The sequence below is a fragment of the Plenodomus lingam genome, assembly GCF_022343315.1.
Source record: "Plenodomus lingam strain CAN1 chromosome Unknown contig_11, whole genome shotgun sequence".
Classification (NCBI taxonomy): Eukaryota; Fungi; Ascomycota; class Dothideomycetes; order Pleosporales; family Leptosphaeriaceae; genus Plenodomus; species Plenodomus lingam.
The window spans coordinates 732,077-745,163 of NW_027093929.1; the positions used below are offsets into that span (position 1 = coordinate 732,077).

The window sequence follows — 13,087 nt, forward strand, 5'->3', positions numbered from 1 at the left end:
TCAATGGCTCCTTCATCACATAATGTTACAAGATTACTTCATTTATGGTGCTGTGAAAGAGGGTTAGATGAACGCTTGAAATATTCCAGGGACAGTTACATGGAGTGCGCTTGACCTTCACAGTTCCGACCAGCACAATAGCAAAGCATTCGGTTGTATGTCTTTCCAAGTCATCAAAAGAGGAACCTCAGAAGCTGCCCAAGGATCCTCTCTTCATAGCTATTTGAGCATAACGAAGAGCGTCAAATGATCATACCGCTTTCCCGCCTGGATATCACGCATCGCCATCCCAATAGGAGTATCCATTTGTTCCGACGCTTTATTTCATACTTCAAGCCTTGAAATAGTCTTGATCATGCCGAAACCCCCATTTTCGGAGTAGCTGAGGAGTATCACTAGACATGGTAACAACAACAGAACAAGGAAGTTTCTAAGGCTAGGGAAAAAAGAAATATGTTCATCCACGAACAAGAGAACCAGCAATCATTGTGTATTATTGAAGAAGACTGCCAATTCGGAGGACACAAAGACAAAAGCACAGGACTACCACGTTCAGGATCTTCCGCACTCTAACCGACGATGAAAGCCAGGACTAGCCAGCGGGTTCTGAACGTTCCTCTCAAGCACCATAGCGAAAAGTACAATGGAAATTTGCTATGAGGAAGTGAAGATGAAGAGGCGTCGAACGCTTCACAATCCCTAAATTATTGCCGCACAACTGAATATTCGCCCACGCAGTAGTTGTGCCAGTCTGATAGTCAACTACGAAGGAAACGACTGAAATCAAGAAAAACTACGCCAAATGATCTTGTATCCCGGGCGAAACAAGTTTTATATCACAACTCCATGTCAATCACCAATCTGGCGCTTGAAAAGATGCGTTCAGTTCGATAGGATTGCGTCGCGTTGCACATGTCAAAGTCAAAACCTTGAAGACATGTTCTGACTCCTTTGGGTTCCTGGAGCGTCTTCACAGTAGTTCCCGAAATGGTACATAAATCACCTCAAGCACCTGTGGATCTTTCCCCACACACATCGCACTTGATGCGATATATCCAAACTGCATGACTCCACAGCGAATGTCTCTAGTTCCGAGTTTTCAAAACTCCACAAAATAGTAGACGTCAATTCTCATTATTCTCGGGTTGGAATGCCTGGATCCGTATTTCTGAATCACAGGACTTGTGCAGCAGAACATGGATATTAGGATTATATTCCATCAGCTTCTTCGAAATTTTCCATGGTCTCGAAATAGGCTCTCCGATTGGCAGTTCTACGAGATACTAAGGCTAAAACTCTGCCTCTAATATGGTTCAAGCGAATTTGAAAACAGGAGTATACAAGTACATGTCATCCCTCTTGTCGCACTCAAAACCTAAGATATGGAAAGCATGATTGTATCTTTACATGGCAATCATCCTTGGCGTGTTGAAGTATATGGTATATTACAAATATGCCTGCTCTCGACTCAGAAACAAAGCGACAACACATTGAATTCGTGGTTTGCATGTGCCGCGTTTCGAAACATGTGGAACCTTCACATGTCAGAAACAGGGTGTTCCACTCTGCCAACAGTATAGTGGATGGAACAAGGATGAAACGCGTGGTCAAAATCGAAAATTTTACATTCTGGTTCCCGTGTCTGTGGAGATCAACTGAATCGCCTAGAGGTGGCATTTGGGAGACGGAGTCACGGTATATTATGTACCGTAATTACGCGCCGCTCCCTCTGCCAACACACGTTTTTGAGGACTCTGAGACCATAGTCCCATGTCCGAAAACTCGCGGGCTTTGTCAATATGGAATGAAGTAACTATGGTGAGAACTCAGACTAGTAGTCCAGAGCACAGAGCACAGAGGTGCCCTCTCTTGATATCAGACTTGATATGTTGCTTCCACACTTCAAAGCAGCACAGATCGCATGGCATATTTGCTGGCTGTCCTGGTCGTCTTCGCACATGGGGAAGGCACGGGATAGATATATAAATTGAGGACGCGATAGGCCTACTTCTCTTCATTTACAATTACTAGTCTTGATCCAAAATCATGTAATTTCGGGATGACATGGCTGGTGGAGTATGAGTGGGGGTGGGCTTTAATATTTTGGAGGAATTTGAATATGAAACCTGGGTGGCTTTGAGTATTAATCAAACGTTTACTGAAAAAGAAGCTCCCTAGGCACAAGCCACTTATGCTTCATCTGTTTGAACTTTTTGCCTAGTTGAAGATGAGAAATTGTTTCGTCCGCGGCTACTTATTCTCCTGCAATATCAATAGTGTATCTCGATAGAAGGTGATGTTACTTGCAATAATGAGCCATGAATCCAGAGAATTCGTCATTCTCTGAACACACTAAGATTCGCATTGAAGATGTTTGGTTCATGTAATATGTAGGGCGAAATCTATTTTATCTCCTTCATCTTCCTCAACAGCTCTTTCATGTCTTTTGCATAGATATCAAACTCACCAAATACTTCCGTGACAGGCTCGTGTTCCTCGACAGCCAACCACGCCGTTTTGAACCCAGCCGTTCTCGCTGCGATCAAATCCCACGAATGCGCTGCGACAAACCATCGTGTACCGTCGCCTTTTTCACCCATTCCTCTGCTACTTAAATGCCGATTTGCATTCTCATAAACTCTCACGTCTGGTTTCGCGATCTGCAAATCATCGCAACTGAGCAGGTGGTCCCGATCAAGTTCTATAAGCGCCTTGCGGTAATAACTCAAACTTGTCTGCACACCCCCGTTCGTGACAGCATAAACATCCCAGCCTGCTTCTCTTAGCCCATCAAAGCACTCTTTAAGCCCCTCTCGCGGCTGCATAGCCTTGAACGCCTTCATGACCTCCGTGACGTCTTCATCGCTCACTGCATCTCCAGGAATGTTCACAATACAACAAGCGCGACGGAACGTGAGCTTGAGTATTTCCGCAATTGGCCTGTAAGACCCCGAGATGCTGGTATAAGTGAAGTCTCGTTGGGCAGCGTAGAACCAGGCGAAGAAAAGGGATTTGGCATCCACAGAGTGGGTGGTCAGAATGGGGCCGAGGCGTTCGCTGATAGCATTGATGGGGACGGAGAAGGCAAAACAGGTCCCGATTACATCGAAGGATGCGGACTTAGTCATCTTGAAAGCACGAGAGTAGGGTTGCAATTATGATGGTTTCAAGAATGGGCCAAACGGAGTGGTTGCTTTTTGCAGATATCATAGCCGACCAAGTTGGCCGATGTTCTTACCTCATCGCACGGCCTGCCTAGTTCATGACGTACCGGTAGGTACGGGTTTCCTTCCTCGTCACCCGTATACGGTACCGGTGGATAAAGTATCTGAACAAGAACAAAAACTAAAACGAGCCCGCGGCAGAATATTGCACCCGTGAAGCACCGTCAACCAGGCACGGCGGGATATCAAGACTTGATGCAAGAGATGCAAGAGATGTCTGTCCGCCCCCATGTGCGTCGCGCTTTGACCCCCCAAAAGGACTGTTGTGAGGCTTGGATGAGGGGCACTACCGGTACCGGTATGCCTCATGCCTACAGTTCTTCCGTCGCCCCTACATCTCGTAGCAAACACAACATCAAAGCTGCCGGTCAGCTTATTTTCAGCATTACCTACGCCTCTTCTCCCTTTTTCAAGTGTTCTCTTCGGTCCCTGGGTGTAACAGGATGTTTGGAGTGGCTCAGATCGTCTACTACGCAACTTGCGTGGCTTGGGCCGCGATCTTTTACCAGGTCTATCTGAAGGAATTCTTTGCGACAACTCTTGGCTTTGGTCGCATTGTACAGAGCATTGATGAGTTTCCATATACTTGTAGACGCGTTGAGCACCCGCGATTAGAGGCCTGTGAGGATATTTGGCTTGACAATGAGGCGAGAACGTTGTATGCGGCTTGTGCGGGGACCAAGGGCAGGCTAGCATGGAGTCAGGCGTAAGGCACCAACATGTTCATCATCATACATATCAATGGCCTTGAAATGCGGTGGCTAACGTCTGACAGAGTCGGGAAGTTGAATGTCACTGGTCGGAGGCCTGGCGGGTCAGAGTTGATTGCGCTGGACATCGATTACCCAGGTCATGATAATCTTTTCAATATGCGTGCAATTAAGCCTGTCGGGTACACAGGAGCTACGGGAGATGGAACCCTGGATCTCCTTGGATTCGATGCCCAGATCCTCGATGGTGATACGATTCAATTCTACTTCGTCAACCAACGACCGCCAATTGGACCTTTCAACAACGTAATCGATGCTTCGAAAATTGGTGCCAACTCTACAATTGAGGTTTTCGAGATGAGGCGCAGCGAAGATCAGATGCGCCACCTTCGTACTATCTGGTCACCTGACCAGGTACACACCCCAAATCGAGTTGCTGCATTGGGTGATGGAGCGTTTCTTGTCACCAATGATCACTCCGTAAGAAGTGGCTGGGTATGTAGGTCCCGTTGGCATTGATAATGCGAGTGCTCACATCTACCAGCGAATTTTGCTTGACCCCATCATTGGTGGTGGAAATGTAGCATATTGTGATGGTAATGGTCAATGTCACGATGCATTCAGCAGAGATGAAAAGATGGCCAATCTCGCACCGTCAGCTCCACATAACCAAGCCAAGTTCAATACGTGGATGTCCGCGTACCTCGCAAAAATTGAACATCTGATGCCTAAGTTGAAACTGAAATTTCCCAATGGCCTTGCGAGAGGTTTCGACGGTCTCTTCTATCTGCCCAGTACCGTCGATGGCCAAATTCGTGTTCTCGCACTCAAGGATGACAAAACACTCCAACAAATTGACACCATTCGTGTGGGGATGCCACTTGATAACGTATCGCCGGATGCGAAGGGCGATCTGTATGTTCCCGGGTTTCCCAACTTGCAATCGGTGAAGGGGTTTGGAGACCCATACGGCCAACCTGCTCCAGCGACTATATGGCGCATCAGGAAGACTGTGGATGCGAATGCGGATGGCGTCAGATCTGTAGACTACCGCATCGAAAAGGTCATTGAAGACAAGGACTCAAAAGTAATTGCTGGCGCTACAACAGTGAGACACGATGCAAGAACTGGACGTCTGTTCATCGCGGGTAAGTTGCTCTCAGGAACGCATTAAGCGTGAAAAAAAAACTAACAGGTCACAGCTGCTGTATATCCATTCCTTGTGGTGTGTGAGCCACACTCATCTTGACTTGGTCTCCGCAGATGAAAGAAAGATGCCAATTGAGGTTTAGAACAGCTTTGATAGTCTGATAACCGACCTCCAATCCTCTCCTCTTGTTATACAACAAGAGCAATGCACCAAACACCTACAGCTGCACCAACAAGTTCATTCGCAAACACACCGCCATTAGCTGCCGCCGCAGCCGTTGAAATCGTTGCTGGTGTTCCGCCGCTAGTCTGACACGCACTCGCAGATCCAGAAGCACTCCTAGAACCCACAATCGGGGTCACGCTCGGCATCGCACTAGCGATACCCCCACTCACCGCACCAGTAGAAACTGCCCCTTGAGTAGAGTTCGAGACTGTAGCCGCCGAATCCCCACTCCCATTCAACTTTTCCGCACCAGCTGTGATGGAAACCGACAGGCTGGTCAGCTCCGCAGCTTCGTAGCTTGTGGTGCTCGATCCAGGAAAATCTGCCTCACTTCCGCCCGCAGTTTCCTTGCATACGATCCAGGGCGTGGCGAGGGAGCAGTCGACGGTGGATGTGAAGTCGGTGTCTGGGTCCGACATGTCGATGTTGTAGGTTGACGGACCGTAGACAATTGTCTCTTTGGGATAGAGACCACAGGGTTGCGAGGGTGGGCAGGCAATTGAGATGGTTGTGGCTTTTGCCTCTGCGGTGACAACGGAGGAGTGGGGCATAAAGGCGGGCCAGAAGCCGATGAAAGGGACTTCTAGTGTCGGGGAAGCATCTTGGGCTAGAGTGATTCCCATAATTCTGGTCAGTATGAGTGCTGGAAGCATTTTTTCATACAATTCTGCGTACGAGTAGCGCGACAAAAAAATCCAGAGGGAATATCAATATAAACGGACGGGAGTTTTTGCAGGAGGTTTTTAGTCCGGTTAGTTGTGAATTTTCGCATGAGAACTTGGAATCAGGAACATTTTATAATGATTGCAAAGCCATGTTGCCGCTGTATTACTAGATCAGGAGAGAGAGATATGGTAGGATGCGGCGTAGTTAAGGGCAGGTCAGAGACTTGGCATAGACTACAGGCCCTCGTTGCCATTGTATCGCACATCTTCACCAGGCTTCAAGAAGTATTCTTGTCTCTGAGGGTGCAACAGTCTGTTCAGCCTCTTCTCATTCTGCCGAAATCCGTGTTGGAAAGAAAGTGAAGGACCATGGCCACATGCAAAATCTCGAATTGCCCGCTGGGGCGCGATCGAGCTACTACCGTAGTTACCGGTACTGGCCAGCCGCCTTTATCCCAGTACCTCTTCTTTCGGACTCCCGATTCCCCACTCTTATAGGTCAATAGTTCCTTTGATATACCATACTGTGTCGCGTATCATGCTCATTTTGTGGCAGGTGAGATCGGGACATGGGAAGGAAGCAAGCGCTTCACTTATTAGCAGTGTACCTACCTGAGCGTCAGGTTGTCCTTCAAAGTAGCATTCGAGCTCTCCTTGCGGAAGATCGGTACCGGTACTAGTGATGCCATTTCTCCAAACTTATAATCACAGTGTTAATGAGAGATCTTTCAAGAACACAGATGATCTGCTATTAATACGCACGAGACGGAGGGTTCCTCATTGTTGCTTGCGCATGCCTTTGGATTTAGCAAGGCCGAATTGATAAGTCATTTAAAACAACTTGAAGTTCCTGTCCCACTCTGCGAGGAACGATGCGTAACCGTTGGGCTTGGCGCTTTCATGTGACGTCGCTCAGTGCCGCTAATTATATAATGTTCGGCATATGGAAGCTATCTAGTGAAAGCGTCAATTGGCCTACGAAAAACAGTGTGGACGGCATACAGAGGAGAGCCAAGACACTCAACTTCGAGTGATGAGCCAGTCAGCAGTGCCAAAAAGTTCACGCTCTCCCAGACGATCGCGCAATCCCTACACCGTTTGCTATGTTCGGGCCTATGCTGGCGTGACAGCATACGGCGTTGAGGCCTTAGAGCATTTTAAATCCAGCGAATTTATTAACTGCGCAAGGCTTTCCCTAAAACTCCGCATATACAAGACCTTGCACGTCACTCCTTCAGGCTTAGAGTATCCTTGGCAGGATCACGCCCCAATGCCGCCAAGATGATCTGCAAGACTTTCGCTTTTTCAAGCAACTATGCCATGGGATGGCTGTTTGTCCTACTCACAGATGGTTATCTGAGTTTTCATAAAGAAGGATATCATAAAACCCAAGTTCGAATACATTCTCTCTCTCTCATCCCAACCCCAGACTTAAGCTTCTGTCACCCGTTATGATACGACCCGCCTTCAATGGATTCATTCTAGTGTTCGCGATCGTTGTCATTAGTAGGTTAAATAGCGACCCACTACGATGTGGTAGGACCTCTTCCCCACAGGGAACATGGACGGCCCGTTTTTAGTCGGCAATCCTCAAGTCTTGTTCTCGCAGATAGCCAAGACGGCCACAATGTTAGCCATCGACGCCATTATAGATGTAGTAGGTCCGAGAGGCCCCAACAAGTCTTTATTTATCTGCACCTACATAGTACGCAGGTGCCTCCCTCTGTTCTTTCTGCACTTCCCAGATCCTGAACACAAGTATGGCGGACCCGAAATCGGATGAAAAACATGGCGGAGTCGAAGTGGACCGACACTCCGATGGACAATGCCATGATAGTGATGCCGGGTTTACAAAGTCAGCTGAAGAGAAAGCGTTGGTTCGCAAGATAGACTGGTTTCTGATGCCCACCATATGGCTGTTGTACATGCTTGCGGTAGGTATCCCAACAAGGCATCACTTACCTTTATGACTGACCACTTCCAGTATATGGATCGCTCGAACATCGGCAATGCGAGGATTGCGGGCATGGAGGATGACTTGAGCCTCACTGATTCGCAATACTCCCTTGCGATCAACATGTTTCAAGTGAGCTTCATCACGTGCAGCGTTCCATCAAACATGATCTTAGCTCGAGTGCGTCCCAGCATATACATCCCAACAATTGTAAGTCTTTAATCTCCAGGTGCAATCTGTTGGTCGATTGACCCCCCATTAGATGTTTCTCTGGGGTATAGTCGTTGCCGCAATGGCTGCCATAAAAAAACCATCCCACCTGTGGGGCCTCCGTGTCGCACTCGGTGCGCTCGAGGCTGGTTTTGCGCCTGCGGTCTTTCAGATCTTCTCTACATGGTATCGCAAATCGGAGCAGAGCAAGCGGTTCATGGTTTTCTGGTCGGCTGGAATCCTTGGAAATGCTTTTGGTGGCATTCTTGCCGGTACCGTTACGGGTGGCCTCGACGGCGCCCACGGGATTCCTGGCTGGAGGTGGTAAGTAATGGTTCACTGGAGATCTCACAGGAGTGCCCTACTGACAGGGTGGCAACATTAGGTTGTTCCTAGTCGAAGGCGTGATTACTTGCGGTTGTGCTCTACTCGCTCCGTTGGTATTGCTCGACTATCCTGCAACAGACTCCAAGTTCACACCAGAGCAGCGAGCTTTGGCAGTAAGTCGTCAGGAGTCGGATGGCCTCAACACCAACCTTGATGGAGGACGACGCATAGGCGTCTGGAAAGCGCTTTTGCTCGCGCTGATTACTCCAGCATACTGGATCATTTATATTGGCTTCATGACCGTCGATGGAAGTTTCTCGATCGGTTATTTCTATCCGACTCTCGTGCAGGGTCTCGGCTACAGCTCCACCACAGCCCAGTTCATGACTGCGCCCCTATATGTTTGCGCGCTTCCTGCAGCAATCATCCTTTCCATTCTTGGTGATCGAAGTCCTAACCGGAGAGGATTCTATCTGGGCGGAGCCATGGGCCTCGCAGCCGTATTCTCGGCAATCACAGCCGGCGTGACAGGTTTTACAGCTCGTTATGTCCTGCTGGTCTTCCTCAACATGGGACTATACTGCACCATTCCCCTTGTCCTATCGTTCAGCACGTCGAGTCTAGGAGCTGTGGAGCCAGAGGTGCGAGCTGTCGCGCTGGCATGGATGTCTGCGCTGGGTAATCTCGCGCAAGTTTACAACTCTTATGTTTGGCCAGACCGCGATGCGCCGAGATACTTAACAGGCTTCTGCACGTATGCAGCGCTTATGCTGGTTGGAGCATCACTGTATACCGCCGGAGCAATTTACTTTAGACGGAAACCACTCCAGGCCAGGCGTTGAGAACAAGGACTCAAGTGCATAATAAGACGGCCATTGTTCGCGTTCGGATTCCGAGACCTGAGAATGGTTGATCTGCTCTTCCCAAAATAGCAGGCTGCTTCTAGAGATGAAAGTAAATTATCGAACTGAGGGTTGAGGCTGAGCCTGTGCTGGAATCTCCTGAGGCTATGCCAATGCGATGGTCTGACGTTAGAAGTGAAGGTTTATCACTACGTATGGGAGCCCCGCGCTGCAAATATTGCAGCTGACTTTGAGAAATATCCGGGTCCAAATTCGTGAGAAAACTATTCCCATGAGTCAAGATTCGGTATTTTGACCGAAATAGCTATACAGGGCGAGATTTTAGATCTGACAGAAAACGTGGCTGTTACGTCAGCTCTCGTTCAGGTGCACAAGCACGATGCCTCAAGTCTAGTGCGTGAGAATACTACATATGAATATATGTTGGACTAAATATCTGCCTCATACCGTAGACTGCCTGGTCGTTCTTCATTGATCGTCCTATTGTGCAAATTTGCCTGCGAAGTGATGTAGGTAGTCCGTAGGACCACGGCGCTTATACAACTTTGCAGGCCCATGTTATCTCAGGACACATAAAATATGATGTAATATTCTCTCTGGCTGTAAGCGCTATCGAACTTGCCCCTCTCGAATCTAGCATAGAATTACTACGCCACCACTGTACCGGTATGTACAGGGGTACCGTAGGGTATAAGCGAGTTCTCCTCAGCCACGTACAACGAGGCCCAAGACAATCTGACTACCAACATCACCGTAACTGACGCGACACTTAGCACTTGATGTTCGGTATTCCCCAATAGATACACTGAAAATACTCCTTTACAGAGCATATTCCGAAGAGACATCTGCCTAGTTGTCTCCTCACACGCCATAATTACCCAGTCCAATCCTGTCAGTCATGCCACGTTACTGCCGGATCATGATTGCAGCAGCTTCTTAAGCTTGGTGAAAACAAGGTCACAGCACGGGTAATAGATTGTAAGCGCTATCAAATAGTTCGGAATTCAATGATGGACAATGTGGTGTCAAGGTTGATTTCATCATTCGCGGAAAATTGGTGCTGATACAGGGCCAGCTGCGGCACGGACGTAACTTCGCAATGAAGAGGATCATGTTTGCATGGTTGTATGTCATCAGAGCTGTAATGGAGCTAGGTTGTCATGTGTATGCACGAAGTAGGCTGTAAAAAGTAGATTAGGACATCGCGAGAAGGTTCGGAGGCATAGCGAAAGAGGACACTGGGTTGCTGCTTTAAGGCCACTTTCCAATACCTATATGTTAGCGTTGCCCGTCTTGAATGGAGGCCCCCAAATCATACTATATTATTTACACCCTCTTTTTCATATCCTTATTGAAGTCAATACACTGATAATGTTTGCTTGTTTACCGCGCCCGAGGTGGAGGCTAAGGGTAGATCGGCAGTCGGGAGACGCCCAAAGATCTGCCTATGATGGTTATATCAGCAAAATGAGACGGAACGAGTATCCCATGCTCAAAGGTATCTTAAGAGCTTGCCTGAAGTCATAGTACATGGCTAACAGTCCCCAGATATAACATATCTCGACCATGGTGGTACTACCCTAGCACCCAAGTCTCTACTGGATATGTTCAGTAGCGAAATGCAGGCAACTTTGCTGGCGAACCCACATTCAGACTCACAAAACCCTAGCACATCGGCCCTCATCGTGGAGGAGACTCGTCTTGAGGTGCTCAAGATGTTCAGTGCGGACCCAGCACATTTCGATGTTGTCTTCACCGCCAACGCAACAGCGTCTATCAAGCTCGTCGCAGAATGTTTTTCCGGAAACAAAGCAGGGTTCGACTATTACTATCACCTCAATAGCCATACAAGTCTTGTTGGGGTTCGAGAGTTAGCTACACACAGTCATTGTCTAGCGTCTCATGAGACGGATGAATGGCTGGATGCGCGCGCCAACAACATTCGGGATACCCATCAAGAACGACCGAGGTTATTTGCGTATCCCGCTCAATCGAATATGAATGGAGAACGACTGCCACTAGACTGGCCCGGCAGACTACGGTTTTCTGGCCATCACCCACATACTTACACACTATTAGACGCAGCGGCTCTGGTGTCCACAACGCCACTGGATCTTAGTGACCACGTTCATGCTCCCGATTTTGTAGCAATGTCTTTTTACAAGATCTTCGGCTTTCCTGATCTCGGCGCTTTGATCGTTCGCAAAGCTTCGGGACATTTGTTCGATCACAGGAGGTATTTTGGTGGTGGGACGACGGAAATGATTACATGTGTCGACGAACCGTGGGTCGCGCGCAAACAATCGAGCCTGCATGCGAGACTTGAGGATGGCACGATCGCGATCCGTAATATACTTGCTTTGCATTGTGCCATCAAAATGCATCCAAAACTCTTCGGTAGCCTCAGAGAGACCTCCCAGCACGCCTTTTGGCTAGCGCGTTGTCTCTATCAACGGCTGGAAGTGCTTCGTCATGCTAACGGTACTCCCATCTGCCACATCTACAAGTCACATACGTCAAGTTATGATGACTCACGAACGCAAGGTGCGACTCTAGCATTCAACGTTCGACGAAGCGACGGCTCTTGGATAGGTTGCTGGCACGTGGGCAAGGCACTGCGCGGGGACAATATCCACGTTCGCACAGGAAGTCTCTGCAACCCAGCTGGAGCAGCTATGGCTCTTGGTGTTGACGCTGAATGGTTGAGAAGAGCATTCGAAGAGGGCTTCCGTTGCAATACGGATGTGGACGTGCTCAAAGGGGTCCCGATCGGCATGGTCAGAGTTACTTTTGGGGCCATGAGTACTCTTGGGGACGTAGATGTACTCACACGCTCTCTCAAACGCCACTTCATGGATCATACCACCATCACAATGGCAGGCCCAGGGGATTCCCAGTCTTATCAGTCGACAAAGGAATCATCGATCCCCGAAGATATTACCGAGAGAAGGCCTTGTGATAACTTGGACACTCAAAAGCTTCCCATCAAGCCACTGAATGAGCATGTCAGGAAATTTCAAGTGACCGGATTGAGTGGCATGGCATGCGTTCGGAGAGCTTTAGGGTCTTCTCAGACTGAGAAGATACAAACTCTCTATTCCACTACATCAGCCTAATGGAGTGTAAATATTTGCAACTTAATGTTGCGTGCGACGCGATGAGAAGTCTTGTGCAGCCGTATCACATAGCTACGCCATGAGTCGATTCAAAGCCATCCTTTTGTCATTCTTTTGTATTAACCGACAGACTCAGGTAGAGATTTATTTCTGCGCGAAGAACACGTATATAGCATCTTACATTCTGAGTTTCTAAATCTTAAATCCATTAATCTCGAATCCCAAAAAGCCACAGCTAGCTATTGTCAAAGATCCCTCTCCATTTTATCGTTAAGCGGAACGCTCTTTCTGTATAAACTATAGGCGTATTTTTCTATATTCTTGCATGTTTCTGTTCTGTCTGCGTCTGCGGCACATTGCACAAGTTCATAAAAATTATATTCAACATTACGTTGCGATATTCGATACTCTTGGTCACGTAGCAAGCGGCATCTCCTGAAAACAAAACTTTCATCATCTGCAACATCTAGTACGGATTGGTGTCGACTATCTTGATCTTTTTCCCCATATCTCAAGAGCGACATACTTAGTATACGTCATTATCATGGGCACACTAGAACCTAGGCCACTGCGATCTGGATAATTCATGAATTAGATCTGTCTTGGCTAGGGTAGTCTCCAATTACAATGCAGGCTTTCATAT

General features: G+C 48.0%; 5 protein-coding genes across 5 annotated transcripts; 3 read left to right on the plus strand and 2 right to left on the minus strand.

Annotated features, from left to right (window-relative positions):
* Positions 1 to 2,402: 2,402 nt before the first annotated feature.
* On the minus strand, positions 2,403 to 3,128 carry IAQ61_000669 (uncharacterized protein; the record flags this gene model as incomplete). The annotated part of the gene is made up of 1 exon (XM_003842647.1): positions 2,403 to 3,128. One exon carries the CDS (start codon positions 3,126 to 3,128, stop codon positions 2,403 to 2,405), a length of 726 nt encoding a protein of 241 aa, XP_003842695.1.
* A 539-nt stretch (positions 3,129 to 3,667) lies between these two features.
* IAQ61_000670 (uncharacterized protein) lies at positions 3,668 to 5,183 on the plus strand (the record flags this gene model as incomplete). Its single annotated transcript, XM_003842646.1, has 4 exons — positions 3,668 to 3,930; positions 4,000 to 4,429; positions 4,479 to 5,082; positions 5,137 to 5,183. The coding sequence occupies 4 exons, from the start codon at positions 3,668 to 3,670 to the stop codon at positions 5,181 to 5,183; spliced, it is 1,344 nt and encodes a 447-aa protein (XP_003842694.1).
* Positions 5,184 to 5,272: 89 nt separating this feature from the next.
* IAQ61_000671 (uncharacterized protein) lies at positions 5,273 to 5,962 on the minus strand (the record flags this gene model as incomplete). The annotated part of the gene is made up of 1 exon (XM_003842645.1): positions 5,273 to 5,962. The coding sequence occupies one exon, from the start codon at positions 5,960 to 5,962 to the stop codon at positions 5,273 to 5,275; it is 690 nt and encodes a 229-aa protein (XP_003842693.1).
* A 1,375-nt stretch (positions 5,963 to 7,337) lies between these two features.
* IAQ61_000672 (uncharacterized protein) lies at positions 7,338 to 9,307 on the plus strand (the record flags this gene model as incomplete). Its single annotated transcript, XM_066094773.1, has 4 exons — positions 7,338 to 7,908; positions 7,959 to 8,138; positions 8,191 to 8,462; positions 8,524 to 9,307. The coding sequence occupies exons 1-4, from the start codon at positions 7,735 to 7,737 to the stop codon at positions 9,305 to 9,307; spliced, it is 1,410 nt and encodes a 469-aa protein (XP_065955081.1). The 5' UTR covers positions 7,338 to 7,734.
* A 1,488-nt stretch (positions 9,308 to 10,795) lies between these two features.
* Positions 10,796 to 12,444, plus strand: IAQ61_000673 (uncharacterized protein; the record flags this gene model as incomplete). The annotated part of the gene is made up of 2 exons (XM_003842643.2): positions 10,796 to 10,826; positions 10,877 to 12,444. 2 exons carry the CDS (start codon positions 10,796 to 10,798, stop codon positions 12,442 to 12,444), a joined length of 1,599 nt encoding a protein of 532 aa, XP_003842691.2.
* Positions 12,445 to 13,087: the final 643 nt, after the last annotated feature.